Here is a 19,089-nt window from a genome sequence, read left to right as displayed (position 1 = left end):
TCAAGGTAATTTCATTTTAAAGATATATAAACCCAAAGTGATTATTTTTCAATTATATAAAAATAAAATGGTAAGTTTAAAATGAGCAACTATGCCTATTCCTTAAAATTTTTTTAAAAAGTCCATATTACAATGTTATGTGGATGACAAAAAATTTATTTTATTTGAAACATTTTGATAGTTAGACATAAAAGCGGATGCACTATTAAGGGCATCGAAAGAAGTATACGGATTTTCACACTTAAACCAGCTAGTTATAAAGAAATTGAGCTTTAAAGTGTGTGATATTTTAGCTATATTTTGACATTTTAAAAGTAAAGGTATTCATCATTCTTTATGCATAACATAAACATTTTGCTAAAATCTTTATTTTTATAGTCCAGTAGATTAGATAAACAAATTCATAATTAAAATTGCTATTACAAGTTATTGAAAGGTTTCTTTTATGAGGAAGTGTACCCGCTTTTTGATTTTGTATGGAACTGTCATATGTGGAAGTACCATCTTGGCTACTGCTGTTAACTTGCTCTGGAGGTAAACAAAACACGCATCATTTGGCTACCAAAGCTTGGCAACACTGTGCCATTTGTAGTAGGAGGAGAGCATGGTCCTTTTTTCTTAACTACATGGTGTAGCAGTTTTTCATTGTAAAATACTCATTATGCTTACAACTTTCTATATTCCATCAACAGAAAAAGAAATTTAACTTGATATTCGAGGCATTACTATCAGCAATTACTGATCTTTGACCGTCAGAGAGTCTGTAAAAAATTAATAATGTGTTTATATATTTGTGTGTGTGTTAAAAATATCAATCAGTTGTATGAAATAAGTTAGTATATAGAAATTTTCAGCATATTTATGTGAGTTGTTACTTAAACTACTTACTTAAATGTTCTAAATGTAATAGTTAATATCTATTATATTAAATAAGTTCTGTTGAATTATATTGTTATTTTAAATAAATTGGGGACAAAATGATATTACCTTGTGTTGTATATGTATTGAATGAATTGCCAAATTATCATTTACCATAGTCAGTTTCACTTCCGTGGATGTATGTAACATTTGGCAACAAATTGTGCTTTCTAAAGCCCGAAATGTGCCAGTTCCAGTTTCTCACCAAGGAAAATAAGTACCAGTTGTTTCATGGTCAGGAATATCCAGCTGACAGCTGAAAAATTAACATATTCACACATCATTATATCAGAGCAGGAGCAATTAAATTATTAGCATAAGGAGTATAGTCTACATATGAAGCATATTTCACTTTGACATTATTGTGTTTTTCATTATGATTCAGAAAAAAATTTGTATTCAGTGTATTCTAATATAATTACATTTTGCAGATGAATTATGCGAGTCAAGGGTAAGCTGTAGCCCACACAGGCACATTCAAGATTCCAAGGTTAATGCAATAAACCAGCAACCCAGGTATTATATAATGTTGTTTATTTATGTAGCATAATATGTAAAATTTTTTGTGGCATTAATTTATAATGTTATTTATTTGTGTAACATAATATGTAAAATTTTTTGTGGCTGTACAATTAAGATAATTCACAGATCTCGGAAGTGAGGGTTGTATGGGAAGACATTTTTATTTAAGAGCATAATTCGATCTTTTAACTAATTTAGGATTTAAATTGATTTTCTGTAAAAATTTGTTTTGATTAAAATTTGAATATTTTACAAAGCTTTTTATAGAATACCTATCTATAAAGGCTTTATAAAATTTCTCTAGAATTCTTCTTTGTGAAAGCTTTATAAAATGGCATTTTATAGAGAAACATTTTTACAAAGCATTGCCTATAAGATTCCATGAGACCTATTAAGTTCTATAAGCCTCTGAAATTTTTTTTGAAAGGGAGTGTTTGCACTACAGAGTAGATCCAAATATCAGTTGTAGATCTTGAAGTGCATTTTAACCTTGAAATATGATATAGAATTTCTATGCCTGGGACATTAGTGTGAAAACTAATGTTATTGTGGTGTAGTGGCCAAAACCGCTATGCAAACCCTGGGTTGTGACATCAGGTTGAAAACAAAACGCAGCATAAAAAATTTATTGAATGCTAAAAATATGGCTACATACAATTCAGAAGAGAAAAAACTTAAATCTAAAATCAAATTCTATACATCAATCGTGGCTCTCAAGCCAGCGTTTTTAACATTGCCAGCAATTTAATATTATTTTAATAACAACTATTTTTTTACAACTTAATATTATTACATATATTGCACTCTGAATTTGCAATTTGAAATCATTCGTCGTAGATTTATGCGACCTTATCACAACTCCTCCCATCATAAAGGAATTTTTCTTGACTATGGAAGGGAAAAATTCTAAATACTTTTCACTGTTTTCAAAACACAAGTGGTAACCATTCAAGTGATAATAGAGAAGCCAGTTACATTACCTTGCACTTATTTCTAGATAACATAACCGCATAAATACAACAAAAATAATTTAAAATACTGCTATTGTCTTCCTCACACAAAGTACCTTTTCAGTTTACAAAATGCTAATACTTAACATAAAACATTTGATTCCAACCATTTTGAAAATGAAACACACGATGCAAACAATTTTGAAGTTAAAATAGTATAATGACAGAACACTACAAAAATCTTTTACGACAACTATCATTTTCCTTGAATCAGTCTGCGTTGAATCAGCCAAAGGATAAGGAATATCAACTTCTCTTTCGATATCCTCCATGACTTCCTCTTTCATCAAATTCACAAACACTGGGAGCTGGTGATAAGGTTCAATCAAATTGAAATGACAATTGGTATCACTGTTACGTTTACCCGGAACCTCTGCCGTATAATTGGTTTCGGAAATCACACTAGTTACTTTACCTGGCTCTATCCAGTTTACAGCCATTTTGTGTGGTTTAGACATGGCTAAAATAAGCACGAGATCTCCGACCTCAAACCTTCTCGTAACAGTGTTGCGATCATACCAGAGTTTCCTTTTACTCTGACACTCTTTCATCCTCTCTACAGCCAGCTCTTGACACTTCTTTAATCTGTTTATTAAGTCTAGAACATACTCGACCACAGTGGGGTCTCAACTTTCTTCCTCTAGCCAGTTTTCATACACAATCGTTTGAGGCATTCTCAAATTTTTTTCATGTACTAACTTGCAGGGACTAAAACCTGTGCTCTTATGTCTAACAGTTCTGAGGGCAAACATTCTTCCCAGTCCTTCCCGCTTTCCAAGCACAAAGCCTTCAATACCCTTTTCAAGGTGGAATGCAACCTTTCAACAGAATTGCTTTGATGGGTGGCACACAGAAAAATAATACACCTTAATTCCGAACTAGCTATAAAACTCAGATGTAAGTTCACTGGTAAACAATCTACCCAAATCACACTGAATTTCCTTAGGGTAACCTGATCTAGAAAAGATTTGTATTAAGGCTGGAATCACACATTTAGAGTTTAAATTCTGTACAGGAATGGCATCTGGATATTTGGAAGCAACACAAAAAGACGTAATTAAGTATTTATTTTCATGCGAACTAGGGATCAGAGGTCCTACTGCATCAATATTTAATCTGCTAAACACTTCTGATATAACAGGCACAATCTTCATAGGGGCTTTCTTTTTATCTTTATTGGGACCTACACGCTGACAAATACCGCAGGTCCTCACAAATTCTTCAATTTCCTCGTAGCAGTTAGGCCAGAAATAGTGTGTCAAAACTCTATCCTTGGTTTTTGTTACCCGTAAATGACCAGAGATTTCCTCGTGGCATAACTTCAAGATCCCTTTCCTAAAAACGAGAGGCACACACAGCTGATGCTTATCTTCCTCTTTTTTAGAACCTGCCACTCTGAATAGTCTTTCCTTGACTATTATAAACTCTTTTTCATTTTCACTTTCCCCTTTCTTCCACAGGTTCGCTAAACTAGCGCAAGTTTTTTGTGCTTCCAAGAATTCTGCTGGCGAAACATCCACAAGGATAGACCTTTCTTCTAAACTGTCTAAACAGATGTCTGCAATTTTAATTGCCTCCTCCGTATTACTGGTTAACTTCCTTTCTTCCGAATGCTCATTATTGATGGCCCTTTCACTTTCTATCTCTTTCTTTTCTTCCGATCTGGAATCTAAGTCTTTTGCACTCGCTCTCTCTAAACTCCTGCGCGCATGCGCCTGACTGCGAGTCTCCACAACATTTAAGAGAACCGGTCATTCCCTAATTTCCTCTATCAACTGTGCAGTTTCATTTCCTAACAAATAGTACTCCTTATCTAACTCTACCGGAGTAACCGCTGCCTTTGTGGTGACCACACCAAAATCATCTTCAATGGTGACTTTCGCCATAGGTAAACATTTACATTCTGTGTCCAAAGGCTGTTTCACCCATACAGTTTCCCCTAATAAGTCACTAGTATTAATCCAAGTGCTATTACACAGATCTATACCAGCTCCAGTATCTCTCAGATATTCTCTCTCTATCCCATTAATTATTGCTTTCTTGAAATACGGCTCAAAACATTTTCCTAAACTCTCCGTTCCTAGATTATTCAGCAGATTAGCCTTATTCTTTTCCAGCGATGAACAGTGAGGTCGAATATGTCCGTCCTTTCCACGTTGGTAACACCTTATTTTCCGCTGTTTCTCGAAACCTGCTTCATTGAAAACTTGCTTTTTTTTAGGAGCCTCCACTTTTCTATGCTCCTCTGATTTAATTCTTTGATGACCACTACTTTTCTGATTATAACTACAGTTAGAATTTATATACCGCTCTCTATCTTTCTCAAATGGTTTCTTTAACCCCGCTCTCTGTTCTAACTTCCTCGTTTCTCTTCGCAAAGCCTCATACTTGTCGCATTTCTCTGCTAAAATGGAAGCTGTTTTAAATTCTTCCCAATTGTCTAAGTAGTGCTCTCTTATTTCTAGAGGGACTCGCCGCTTAATTTGCTCAGTGAGCATAGGTTCCTTAAGACTTTCAAAATCTTGAACTTCTACTGAATCCAACCAATTCTCTAAATACACTCTCAGTTCATACACTAAATCCACCCATAACATTCCGTTTTTTCTAGAATGTTCTTCAAATTTTGTTTTTAGTGCCCAAGAACTAAGCTTGAATCTCTGCATGAGTAATTTCTTAACATGCTGATAATCATCCCCTTTATCTGCTGGTTCTTTCACTATTAACTGGTCTACATCATAAGGTAATAAAGGAATTAATTGCAAGACCCAATCAATCTCATTAACGTTCTCTTTTTGAGCTTGTTTCTCAAATAGCATAAAGAATAATATTACTCGGTTCAAAACGGGGTACTAGATCTTTCAAATTAATTTTTTTTTCTCTAGATTGTTCAACTTTCGAAACCGTGGAAGCTAGGCTATTCATCAGTTTTAACATTTCCAATTCAAAAACTCGCTCCCGTTCCGCTCTCTCTTGTTCACGTTCCCGTTCTGCTCTCTCTTGTTTACGTTCCCGCTCTGCTCTCTCTTGTTCACGTTCCCGTTCTGCTCTCTCTTGTTCACGTTCCCGCTCTGCTCTCTCTTGCTCTGCTATTTCTTCTGCTTTTCTCTGCTCAGCCGCAGCCCAAATTCTTGCCGCGTATTCTTTCGCAGCTTCTTCTTCATAGTCCTAAGCATTTAGAATAGCCTGCCTAATTTCTCTTACTCTATTTGCCTGAGACACATTTATTTCAAACTTCTCCGCTAACTCCATTAGCAGAGCTTTAGTAAATTTCCTCATAAACTCACCCATTATGGAAAATTAAAGAAAAATAACTTACCCCAAAATACAATAACACAAAAACAACAACAGGTCTATCTCTCCAAAACTGAATAATTCCCTAACAATTCTGAACACAAATTGCCGTACAACACTTAGTGATAATACCTATGCCTACAAACAAAGCGTATATAAAAAATGCTAATTAAGAGGCAACCTTTTCCTGCTCTATATCCAAAATAAGCCTAGTCTCGAATAACTGGCATAACTTCTCCAAAATCACAAAAATGGTACCAATTTTGAAGACGCCTTCGATTGACTCTCCTGGCACTACTTGGATATTCTTCCGGGAAATTTCACTATTTTGCGGCACTAGATCACGCTTCCTCCGGCGTTCCCTTCTGACACAATGTCACTTGTCACTGAAGAAGCTTCACTACGCAAACTGTACTTGCATGCAAAATTAGATTGTACTTGAAGAGAAGAAAGTCTTGACTGTTCACAGAAAACTCAAGTTCACAGGTGAAAAAGTCCATTCCTAAATTTACTCTCAGGAACAATCCCTAGAAGCTGCCACCAACTTTTAATATTTACTGCTGTGGTGTAGTGGCCGAAACCGCTATGCAAACCCTGGGTTGTGACATCAGGTTGAAAACAAAACACAGCATAAAAAATTTATTGAATGCTAAAAATATGGCTACATACAATTCAAAAGAGAAAAAACTTAAATCTTTTTCTTAAAATCAAATTCTATACATCAGTCGTGCGAGAGCCATACATGGCTCTCGAGCCAGCTTATTTAACATTGCCAGCAATTTAATATTATTTTAATAACAACTATTTTTTACAACTTAATATTATTTTAATAACAATTAAATAATAATATTTAGTCCCATGATTTCATCACGTATATTGCACTCTGAATTTGCAATTTGAAATCATTCGTCGTAGATTTATGCGACATTATCACATTATTTACTGGCTTCAAGGGCCCCTAGACAGGAGCAGTGTTGCAATAACCACCTATACTTGCGAGATGGTGCCTATAGATACCAGCACCAAAAGGAGAAATACTGGGTCCTGCACACATTAAGTCTAAGTGACCATAACCATTGAACACTGGTAATTTTTCGATATTGAGAGATCCATGTAAAGCCTGAAATGCATTTTTACTTTGAAGTAGAATTTCTATGCCTCAGACCTTGGGCTGAATCCCAATGTTACTTATTGATTCCAAGGGCTCCGAGACAGCAGTGGTACAGTTACCACCTGTACCAAGAGATGACCTAATAAATAGAAGTACCGAAGCAAGAAAATACTGAGCCCTGTCTACCAACAATTCAAGTGGTTGTAACCATTGAGTATTGGTTAGATTGGCAGATCCAGATCCCTAGTTTTATTAACTTGTGAGACCATTTTCTTAGTAACTATTCATACTAGCAGCTCTGATTTTACCTTCCTTGATAAAACTTCACCATTTTCCTGTGTATTATAAACTGGGATTTCTATTTTGAAATGTGTAATAATGAAAGTCAAGAGTCGCATATATTAATATGTGCCATATAATATTTACTATTCATTAATGGCAGTGAGGCTACAAGTAGGACTATTAAAGTATTTTTATTTTCTGTTTTACATAGTTAACGTTATTTGTATTATGTATTATAAAGTTATGTATTGTTTTCCTACCCATCTTACTAATATTCTATGTATCCTTTCTTTCAGAAAGCTTACTGAATCAACGCAATCAAAATTGAGTCGTTTACGTCCTGGTGTTACCTCTTGTAGCACTCGAGCAGCTAAGCTAAATGGTAATTTTGTGGCAATACCTAGTAGTGGTAGCAGCTGTAGTGGTAGTACAAGCACTTTGCAGGAAGATTTATTTAAACTCATAAATCCTGAATATCTGGATAGTGACAGCAATAGTGAGGTAAATGTTTACTTTTTCCATTGTTTTGAATTTATTTTATAAATATGCATAAATGTGCTATATGAATAAGTTATGTTCAACAGTTTAAATGTCTTGTAGTGAGGTATAATTTTTGTCTTTTTTAAGAACTGATTCTTTTATTCATATATATTATTATTATATTTATATTATTATTTTTTAATTTGCCTCCATGAAGCTGCTTTCTTGCTATATATATGCAGTATTATGATTTAAAACTGTCGTAAAAGTTGTATTCAAAGTTGTGTTGCTGAAAGATGTTTCATTGTATGTTTACTATAAAGCCATTTTGTTTTGAGACAGGCAGTACTAAGTTAAAACATCACTCTAATTAAAGTGTTAATATAGAGTTCGTAATTACTGTTATTGTCATGAGTTCATGAGCATTGAGGCTGGAAATTAGTGATGCAGAATATTATTATTTCTAATGCTTGTAATAATAATAAATAGAGAAGTTAATTTAGAATCATCATTACTTATTTGCATGGAGAAATCTTGTTTGTCAAGAGGGGATATTTATGTATATTAGCTGCCACTTTTTATCTGCTGTTAGTCTAAAGTAAATTTATATCTGATTTTTTTTATTATTATTGTATTTTATTAATCTTATTAAATTTTATTTGAATCTGAGTTGTCTTAGTCTACTGTAGATATTTGTGGATTTTTTTATATCAAGGTTCAAGCAGATTTCGATCAATTAATGTTTGTATTTAATTTTACTTCAGTGTATGGTACATTTCTAAGTTTATCCATAGAATCACTAAGTACACTGCGAAAAAAAAAAGGGGGGAAGACAGTTCTGTATACCCTGTTCTACTAGGCTGATTGACGAAATTCAAGCTGCATTTTTCATGTCTCAAAAGCGCGACTTAGCATATATATTAAATTTTTAAAAAATAAAAAGTGTGACTATATATATTAAATTTATATATAGCATTATTCTAACATAGGTATTTTGACACAAAATCCGACTTTTTCTGAAATGAGATGCCAATTTTTTGCATCATTCGATTCTATGAAATAGTTAGGCATATTCTCAATTTATGCCTAACTATTAAATTTTGTAAAATTTGGTTCAAAATTCAAAAATTTATCTTGGTACTTTTTTTTCAATTTATGCCAAGAATAACTCACTTCTTAATACATGGCAACCTATTTCCCTTTCTATATTCTGCGTGAGCGGAAAAAAAAAAAAGTGACATCGTGTTTTTTTTTTTTTTTTTTTTTTTTTTCGCTCCAAATAATGTTCTTTATATTATATTTTTAATTATAATTATTATTTTAAATATTTTTTTTCCTTTTTTGAATTTCATTTTAATTACTAATTCAGAAGTCAAACAACAAAAATCAGCGTTATATTTACAAAATTTTCACAGGACTAGTTTTGATGGTTTTACCGAACCACCATCCTCAGCTGCAAAACCGCAAATGAACAAGATAGGAAATAATGATTAGATAAGATAAGAAAGCCTGGACAAGAATAAGCAAGTGGCGCCATCTGTTGGTGAAACCAGAACTAAAACATAATTTCTTTAAAGGCCGAAGGCAAAGTTGGATTGGAATTAGGATCGTTAACTAGAACAAAGATTTTTATGAATGTGAAATGTCTTTAGAAAATCCAGTTCTCCAATGGAAGATGTTTTTTTGAATAATTTTGGCAGCAGAAAAATTGAAAGTGTGATTTTCGGACCAACAATGTTGAGCAACAGAAGACTTCTGCGTTTCCTTTTTTCTAACATATGCCTCATGTTCCTTGACGCGAAATATTAAGGCTCTGTTAGTTTGGCCAATGTAAATTAAACCACACTGACAAGGAATCCTATAAATACCCCAGGAATTCATATCCGGAATGGGGTCCTTGAGTATGGAACTCGAAATTTTTATTGATGGGAGAATAAACAACCCGAAAGTTAAATTTCTGCAAAATATGGGCAACTTTATAGTTAATTGACGTCTACAAAGCAAAACCATGTTTCGATGTTTATTAAACAAAAAGTGGAATTGCTGCAAAAAAATGGATAAAGGCATATATCCGTCTCAAAATTGTGCAAGGAGTATGGCATTGGAAAGTTAATCCTGTAAATTTTGATACCCTTTAGATCATAATTGTTCTTTATTTCATAAATTACGATTTCATATTTTGAATTGTATAATTTACCAGATTTAAATTGATGATCTAATATCCGGAAAAATCACAAATCTGGAATCGTCAAAGTCCCGATGAGTCCGGATTTCAGACTTTGACTGTATAAATCTAATACAGTACAAAGTCTGTAATCCGGACGTCCATAATCCAGAATGATCTATAATCCAGACCTCAAAGCTGCAAACTTTTATGCACATGCGCATAATGTGTTTATGCATGTGCGTTTAATGTATAACGGACGGTATAAGCTAGGCTAAAATTATCTAAGGCATTTCAGTTAATGTTGCAGATTGTGCTGTTCCTTAATCTTCTAATTGGATCCAGCTTATTATTTTTTGCAGACTGTTAGAGCAATTTTATAAAAAGTAAGCTTAAGCTTTTGTTTATGTCAAAAAAAAAGTTTCCAATTCTGGAGCTGCCAAAGGATCTACAAAGCGAAAGCATGTTTGGATGTCCATTAAACAAAAAGTGGAATTGCTACAAAAAATGGATAAAGGCCTATCTCTCAAAATTATGCGAGAAGCATTGCATTGGAAAGTCCACTATATATGACACAAGAAAAAGGAACTTTTTGAATCTTTTGTGGAAGTACCTTACAATGAAAACAACTTACATTGAAAAAAATGTTTAATAAAGTAATCAAATAAATATTAGCGTTTTTTTTTTTTTTTTTTTTTTTTTTTTTTACGATTTCATATTTTTATTTGTATAATTTCTACATGCCATCTTACCAGATTAAAATTGATGATCTATAATCCAGAATCGCTGAAGTCCCAACGAGTCCGGATTATGGACTTTGTACTGTATATATCGTAATTTTCGCTTCCGAGACATGAAAAATGCAATTTTAATTTCGTCAATCAGCCCAATAAAAAGGGAGATATAGAATTGTTGCCTTTTTTTTTGTTTTTGTTTTTGTGTTATGTGTGTGCAGTGTACATTAATTGTCAGTTTGATTTTCATTGTATTTAAATGTATTTTGAGAAATAAAAGTTTTACTTCTCTACTTGGGATTTTCTCAGTATAAAAGTATAATATTTTTTTTTTAATGAAATTAACCAAGGAACACAAAATTTTGACTATCGAATGAAATGCAATATGTTTTGCATCAGAATTGAATTGCATATAGTTCAGTAACCTGAAACATGCGTTATAAAGTGAATTAAAATTGGTTTGGAATTCCTTTGAAATGGTGTCATTGTGCATCATCAAAACCTTGTGGTTTTCTAGCAGAAATATTCTGATTTTTAAGATTTCAAGGTTGGCAGCTGTGATACCTGCACTCGCTTTTATTTCTCTTGTCCTCTCCTTTTTTCCCCCGCTCCATAAGTAAAGAGGGTTTGTATGGTCCTTAAGAGTCCTTGGGTGTTTTTTTTTTTTTTTTTTTTTTTTTTTTTTCTTTTTCTTTTTAAATTGGTTTTTGGTTCTTAAAACAGGGTTGCCACGCTACCTGGAAAACCGGAAAAAGTCAGGGAATTAGAAAATTGACCAAAAAATTCTGGGAATTTAAATATTTTAGTCAAAATCTGGAAAAGTCGGGGAATTTCATATGGCTATTCCCCCCCCCCAAAAAAATGAGTTTTGCGCCGATACTGGAAGCGATCACTTTCTTGGCGAATCGTGTATCACGTGAGCGTCATTTGGCCAGCTGGCATTGAGCCAATTTTCGCAGCTCCAAATATATTGTCTTTTAGAAAGGCAAAGCAAGTTTCCAGCAGCTTTGCTTTCCAGTAACCTCGAGAATCGACAGAAACGCATGCGCATGCATGTTGAACTAAACAAAATACTTATTCTCGTATAAAACAAAATCGGTTTAATCTTAGTATATGGTACTATGGAAGTTAGAATCAAAGAATATGTATTGTTAAAAAGGGAAACTTCTCTGCAACAGGAGTGTCTCCATTCCAACATAGAGGGAAACAGCTGCGCGCAAAATATCTGTCGCCAAAGTTCGAAACCCGTGTTGGAGTTCGAAGGTCACTTTATCAAGAGTTCATAAAATGAATATCGTTTAAAATTTCTTTAAACTTTAAAAGAAAAGTAAATATTTTTTGTGCAAGTAAATTAATTAATGGATTAGTTATTTTTTTGGGGGGGGAACCCTACTAAAATCCGTGTTTAAATTATTGCAAAAAATCAAATAAGAAACGCTTTGTCAAAGAACGTTTTTTCTTAACACCAGTTCCTCAATTTCCTGTACACATCACAGAGAAATTCTGGCTGCCAGGTTCCGTAGCCAAATCCCTTGGCGATTTTTTTCCTCTGCTTTCTAGCGGCGTAATAGCATTACGTCTATGGAACCTTTCCTTCTTTACACAGACGTTCTTTGGTTAGAATAACCTCCATGTACGATACACACGCGATTTGGCGACATTATGATGAGTGTTGGAAAATATAACTTATTGTAAACCTTTTACTGCATCATCTCTCCTCCTTGAAATGTTTATTTAGTTTAGTTCTTATTTTTAATGTAATATAGTAGTTACTTCTACTTCTTTTTCTTACTGCCACTGTTTGCGTTGAGAACGGACTGTTTCAACCTAATTGAGATGCAAAAACGAAACGCAATGTTATGTCATCTGGAAAGCCGATTCGTGCCAATAGCTGATTGGTTGCCGTGAGATGACGTCATGCCTACTTCTGCTATAAGTATCTCGCGTCGCTCTGGCTCAACCCTCCTTCTAGTTCCTGCTTTCTTGGCACTTGGGCGTGCAGTTTCCAGCCCCTTCAGAAGGATGCGTGCAGTCCGGTGAATAAAGTTCCTTGGTTCCTGTCCACAAGATGACTGTTCCTGAATAAAGTTCCTTGGTTCCTGTCCACAAGATGATTGTTCCGGAATAAGTTCCTTGGTTCATATCCACAAGATGATTGTTCCAGAATAAGTTCCTTGGTTCCAGAGGCTACCATGTGAGTGACTGCCGTGGGCGGCATCCATGTTCTTTAATGAAGGCGGCATTTAAAATACGTGAGCGGCGATTCCTCGTGTTCAACTAATGCAAACGGAGTTAGGCCGGTTTTGAGTACTTTCAAGAACTTGATTTAAATTTCAGGTGTTTTCTCGACCATTGATCATGGACTTTTTGAATGTGTAGCCAACTTAATTTTTAGGCCGCATAATTACTGTTTAGGACATTTTTGTTTGTATTGAATGCCAGTGTTTTTGGAGACCAGGTAAAAATATTATTTGATGAATGATGGTTATATTATATTTTTCCTAAGACTCTGATATTGTTTAAATTTATTTTCTGTGTTTTTATTCTTTATTATATTGTTAATAAATTGGTTAAGTTCAAAACCTTTTATTGTCTTCAATGTCTGCACAACATATTATCTCAGGGAGCTTTTATTGCTACTATTGCTAAATGTTTAATTTTTTTTTAACTTTAAACTTTGCTTTAGCACCAATGAGCAGTAAAACGGGTCATTTTGGTGTTGGCGACGATTTTCAAAATCGTGCCAAGGCCTTACCGTATACTAGAATTTTACCCTAAAATCTTTTAAACCTTTTTTTTCCTTTTTAATAAATGCCTTATTTGTCATTTTCAGTAAAATAAAAAATAGTAATCAGTTATCTAGGCTAACTATTTAACATAACTATATTCGCCAAAATATGATTGATTATTCTAATTCAATTTTTAAGTAATTATCTTTATTTTTATGTTATTCGTATCATTTAATGTTGCTTCTTCCCTCTACATTTATTTATTGTTAGTAAATAATACTTTCAAATTTCAGAAAATTTTCTCTGCCATAATCCTGAAATTAATTCTAGCAATATGATGACATACCATCACGAAATTTAATGCACATATTTTTTGCTTATGTATGCTTCTAATTAAATATAAAATAATTGAATTTATTTTAAAATATCATTAAATAGACTTCTTTTGTTTAGCTGCAAAATGTCTGAAAGAAAAAAAAAACTTTTTTTAATCCTGATTAGGCAGATTCTAATCTCAATCTTCAGTGGAGAAAACAACTCCTATTATAGTTATACAGGCTAATACCGAAAACCTGCCAACTCCTGAAACCCGTGTTGCCTCTCAAAATATAAACATTCAGTTTATATAGGTTCTGGAAACCACAACATTAACTACAAAATATTGAAGAAAAAATACTTCCCGAATAATGACGTCATAATAACCGAATAATAATGACTCATAACAGAAATACCAAACTATTGACATCATGATAAAAGTTTTTTCCCCTCTATAATCTGCATCGAGGTAAGAAAGTAGACAATTCACTCAACTCTTCCTTCAAGTTCACGATTCAAGTTGTATTTTCTGAGCTTTGTTATTTCACGGGATTATTTAGTGCTGCCTTTTTTAATCCAGCTATTTTGTGGATAAATTAAGAATATTTTAAATTTCAGCCCTTTTTAATACAATTACAGATAAGGAAGGCATTCATGATTTTTACTGCTTGCAACATTGAAAAATGTAAACACGTTGCATTGGTGGTAATGAAAAAAGTGCAAATTCTGCAAAAGATGGACACAGGTGCATTTTATAGCGGAGTCGGTTTATAGCAGAATCATATGGAATTGCGATACAATTGCGTATGATGTACAGAAAAATAAAGAAAAGCTGTTGGAAATGTTACAGCAACAGTGATTCTAACACCGGAATCTGAAACCGGAAATCTTCACATGAGGCGAAATCGGCAAACATCGACGCTGTGTATATATAATACAGTGAATAATATAATCAATTTATATATGTAATAATAATTTAACACATAAGTTATTGTAATAATGTATATAATAATTTAATTAAATGTATCTAATATGCCTTATTTATTTTGCACTTTTAGTCTGAATATTATGAATTATCTTTTCTGTCCTGAAATCTGCGAAATCCTAAAATCCGCTCAACCTCTGGTCCCAAGCTTTGCGGATTTCTGGACTTTTACTGTAATAGTAATGCTTTGGGAATTGTAATTGGCAAATTTTTGTGTTTTCAAGTAATAGCATAATTAATTTACCTCTTAGCATAGCCAATTTGCATTACATGGATAGACTGAAATTTTCTTAAAACACACCTGGAAAAACTGGAAACTTTCGTTCTCCTGTTCAAGTGGCAACCCTGTTAAAAGTCCTTAATTTTGGCCAAAATGTGTAGAAGAGCCTTAATTTTAATCATCTGACTTTTGTCTCTTTTTGTGACTGCCATTTTTGAGTGTGAATTAGCATTTTGGAGGAACGTTTTTGGCAATTCACTGACAGCTATAATTATTTTTTTAATGGGTTCATGGGTTATCATTTGTTCCTATTTGTAATATATACTCCAGTTTTGAGGCAAGAAGTGAAGAAGCATTTTGAAATTATTTCATTTTTTCTAATGAAGAGTTCTTAAATAACTTTTCACTTTTGGGGATGTGAATTCTTATATTAAGTGGTTCTAAATTTGGCTACTTATCAATGTTTTTGCGATTTTTAAGATCAGTTTCTATAGAAAAATTTTAATTCCAAGATCTAGAAATATTTTGACAGTTTTTTTGAAAACATCGTAACATTGATAAATTTCAAGATCAGTTTCTATAGAAAAATTTTAATTCCGAGATCTAGAAATATTTCGACGTTTTTTTTTTTTTTTTTTTTTTTTTTTTAAGCATTGTAACATTGATAAATTTCATAAATTAATGGGAATATATTAAAATTCTATTTAAAAATAACATTAAAATAAAACATTTTTACTTTTTACTATCATATTGTTCCAGTTTGGCCACTTATACAATATCTTGAATCTGAAAAATAAATAAGGTATTTAATTTTTTTCATGGTAAGAGTTTTCCTTACTTTTATTTTATTGTCTCAGAATGTGCATCAGTTTTCTCTCAGAAATTAATTTTACATTTTACCCCTCTGATTTCCCCCCCCCCAAAAAAAATATTTCTGGCTTTTTGCTGTTATGGAATTCGAAGGAGTAATTTTTCTTTAGGACTTTAGGCATTGCATCTTGGAAAGTTTAGAAGGATTTAAAGGCAAGATTTATAGATTCTAGAAGATTCGAGAAAAATGTGACAAAATTGAAAATGTCTCCATGGTATTCACATGTAATGAATGTATTTTACAGAAATTTTTTTATTTATTTCTTACTTTTTAGAGAATGTCTGGAAGAACAATGAAGACATAATATTTGAATGTTTTGCTTCTTATATTAGAATCTTTTTCTTAACATGTTTAGCTTCCCTTTATTTTCCCTACTTTTCACTATACGCAAGCATGGAAAATATCAAAAATGCTTCTAATCTTATCGCATGGACAGGCATCTTAGAATATGTTATGTTATGTAGAAGTGAGGGGGCCACCTTATATTTACTGTAAGTAAGCAGTTATTAGCCCCACGCACTAATTAGAAAACTAACAACATTCTCGCGTCATTCCTCGAGTCGTGATGGAAATTGTGACTCCAGTGAGCACTACAAGTACTGCCACTGGCGGCGGCATCAACGGTACTCCTAGCCTTTCAGCGTTAAATTAGCTCAAGTAAAAGGGATTAAATTACATGATATACATAGTTGTGTAGGTGCATATTTTTAAGATGTTATCTATTGTAGGGCATCTTAGAATAAAATTTTTTTATTAATAAAGGAATTGAAAACTGACAATTTAAAAGATTTATCTAATATGTCTTAATGCATCATACACAAGGCTGGTGCTAGGCATTTTCTCACCTGATGCAATCTGTGTAGATCCTAAATTCTGCTGCCTAGTGCCTTTCTAAATTTTGCTTTAAATTCTCAAAGTTTTGTCATTTCTAAATTTTGTTGCTCGGTGTGTCACTAAATTCTAAAAATTCTGCCACACCAGCTCTGTTAACAGGCCCTTACCATATACATTTTTTCTGAATGTTTGTGTTACTAAAGAAATAAAAGTGTCAGCTTTTTTTATACATTCTAAATTCATTGAGTTTTTTTTTTAGAATAATAAGTATCTTTAAATCCAAAAATTCTTAAATGAAAAGGAAACATGTTGAAGAAAGGAACTGAATACATAAAGAGAAGGAAAATTATTCTTCAAAGATATGTACAGTTATTATGTAAATTACTCTGTTTATAATTTCTCATTTCTGTTTCCTTACCAGAATGCAGTTTTTAAACCTAGACAGTTTTTAAACTAAGGTTTTTAGAGTGTGTTTCTGACCTCCGCTTGCTCGCTGCATTAGTTCCTGCCAGCTCTGATTATTTATAATTATTCGTCTTTGCATTCATTATCTCTGCCGACACTTGAATTTGACGATAGAGTTACTGAGCCAGCTTAAATTAAAGTTAAATTGTATAGTCTTTGACTACTAGTCCACATTTTTAGGTTGAATTTGACTGTTCTTGTTTAATTACATCACCACAAGCTGTAATTTATTTTGTTAGCATAAGAACCTGTGTTTATGTTCTAAGTTATTTTTAAATAAGAGGCTTATTTAAACCTTTGTCTTACTTTGTAGTTACTTTCAGACCTAGCAATAATTTGCTTCACATCTGTGTGGGGATTTTGGACTATTTAACTTTTACCTGATCAAGTAAACTCTCATAGGTACATTGTGGAGAGGTTAATGAGTTAGGAGAGAAAGCACACAGAAACTAGTAAAAGCATTGATTTGCATATTGAGAAAAATTTCTGATTGTTAAAAAAGATGCTTAAAGAGAAGGAAATCAATATAAATTAGCCAAAATATCTGGGAAGACATCAAATTAAAAAGATGCATAAATATTTTGTTGAGTTGTTGTTACAAAGCATAAATGTTTTGTAGCTTTTAATGTGTAATTATCCTAATATCGTTTAAGAATCAATGTCATAAATTACATGTATTTTAAACTATGAAATTTTATTAGATTGTGATTTTAATATGGCTTTTTTAACAAATATTGTTAAAAAATAAATAAAATTTAATAGTGGCCATGTAAATCCATAATGACAAAGTTTATCTAACAAATTTAATTATTTATTATTAACTGCTTACCCTTGAAAATTATCTCTGCATATTAAAGCAAGTTACTGAATTTATCTTATCCTTACTGTGGTCACAAAATAAAATACGAAAATGTAAAATATTCATGTAAAACTTATTCTTTGCATCTAGCGAGACTTAAACTAATACAAAACAACTTATCACTCTGGTGCGCTTTAGTGGCTTCTTGGAACCTTAAAGTGTATTAATTTGGGTTACAACCCCTGGAACTCTACACGAAGCTACAGCACTAACTGCATCAGGCAGAACCAAGCTAACTTTCAAAACTTGCCAACTGTGCCTACATCAGGCCTTTCAAGATTGTTCTGATCAGCAGGTATCTCTATCGGCAAGCAGCAGCGGTGACAACAGCCAGTCTTTTGTTATGAATCATGCTGATTATGATTTTACTTCTCATTTTTACCTATGCCACTTGACGTAAAATCTACCTGCCATTTAAACCTCTAGACTGAGCAAGTATATGACAGAATGAGACATAAAAGAAAAATCAGCATAAAGCTAAGTAAATAAAATGTCGCTTATCTTCTTTCAAATATGTCCAGTTATTATAAGTGTAAAATATTTAGCACTACTTGATAAATTTCATAAAGTTAAAACTATTAATTAATTATTTTCAAACCTATGAATTAATTATGTTAATTATAATTAATAATAATGCATTGGATCTGTTTTATTTTTAGAGTGATATAACAAAAGGGAAATTCAGGCATAGATAATGTTTTCAATTGAATTTATTCAGTTCCCATTTTCTTATAGGACCTTAATTTTTTCATTAACAGTCCTTAAAAGTACTTAATTTCTGTGTGCAGAAATGTGTACGAACCCTGGTAAAGTGAAAAAAATAGTTTGTTCTGTAATGCCCTTGGGGAGAGTGTGCTCTGTACTTGTTTTCTTTAGCGGCCTTGGCTTAAATGTGAATTTGGCATGTTCCTGCATTGGTAACAGACAAAGGGTTACCAATTACAAAAAATTGCATCATGACTATGTAGTTGTTTTTCATTATAAAATGCTCATTATGCGTACTATTTTCAATCTTCCATCAACGAAAAAGGAAAGCTGTTGTTGATGTTTGAGGCATTAGTATCAGCAAAAAAAAAAAAAAAAAAATCCAGTATGCTTTTATTTTTACATGTAGTTATTTTAATTACAAAGAAAATTGTATTTAATATAGTCTTACCAGACATACTGCTTTGACTCAGACTGTCCCAATTTGATGTAGCCCATGTGATTTAACCAGTTTGTCATTTTGTCCCGATTATTTGGTAAAATTTTATAGGTGCTGAATATATAAGAAGTAAAAATAATGCAATTTCAAGTAAA

General features: G+C 32.7%; 1 protein-coding gene across 2 annotated transcripts in view; it reads left to right on the top strand.

Moving 5' to 3' along the window:
* The window catches only part of LOC118193303 (signal-induced proliferation-associated 1-like protein 2), a 251,828-nt gene that overhangs the window by 212,828 nt on the left and 19,911 nt on the right, over positions 1 to 19,089 (top strand). For both annotated transcript variants that reach the window (XM_085823912.1, XM_085823913.1), the window contains exons 19-20: positions 1,350 to 1,434; positions 7,431 to 7,635. In XM_085823912.1, the coding sequence (XP_085680038.1) occupies positions 1,350 to 1,434; positions 7,431 to 7,635 (290 nt within the window). The remainder of the gene's footprint in view (positions 1 to 1,349; positions 1,435 to 7,430; positions 7,636 to 19,089) is intronic.

This window comes from Stegodyphus dumicola, chromosome 9 (genome assembly GCF_044657685.1).
Source record: "Stegodyphus dumicola isolate Sdum_Otavi_A_Nest chromosome 9, ASM4465768v1".
NCBI classification, from domain to species: Eukaryota; Metazoa; Arthropoda; class Arachnida; order Araneae; family Eresidae; genus Stegodyphus; species Stegodyphus dumicola.
Note: the sequence above shows the minus strand (reverse complement) of the source record. Positions and strands in the feature narration are given on the sequence as shown.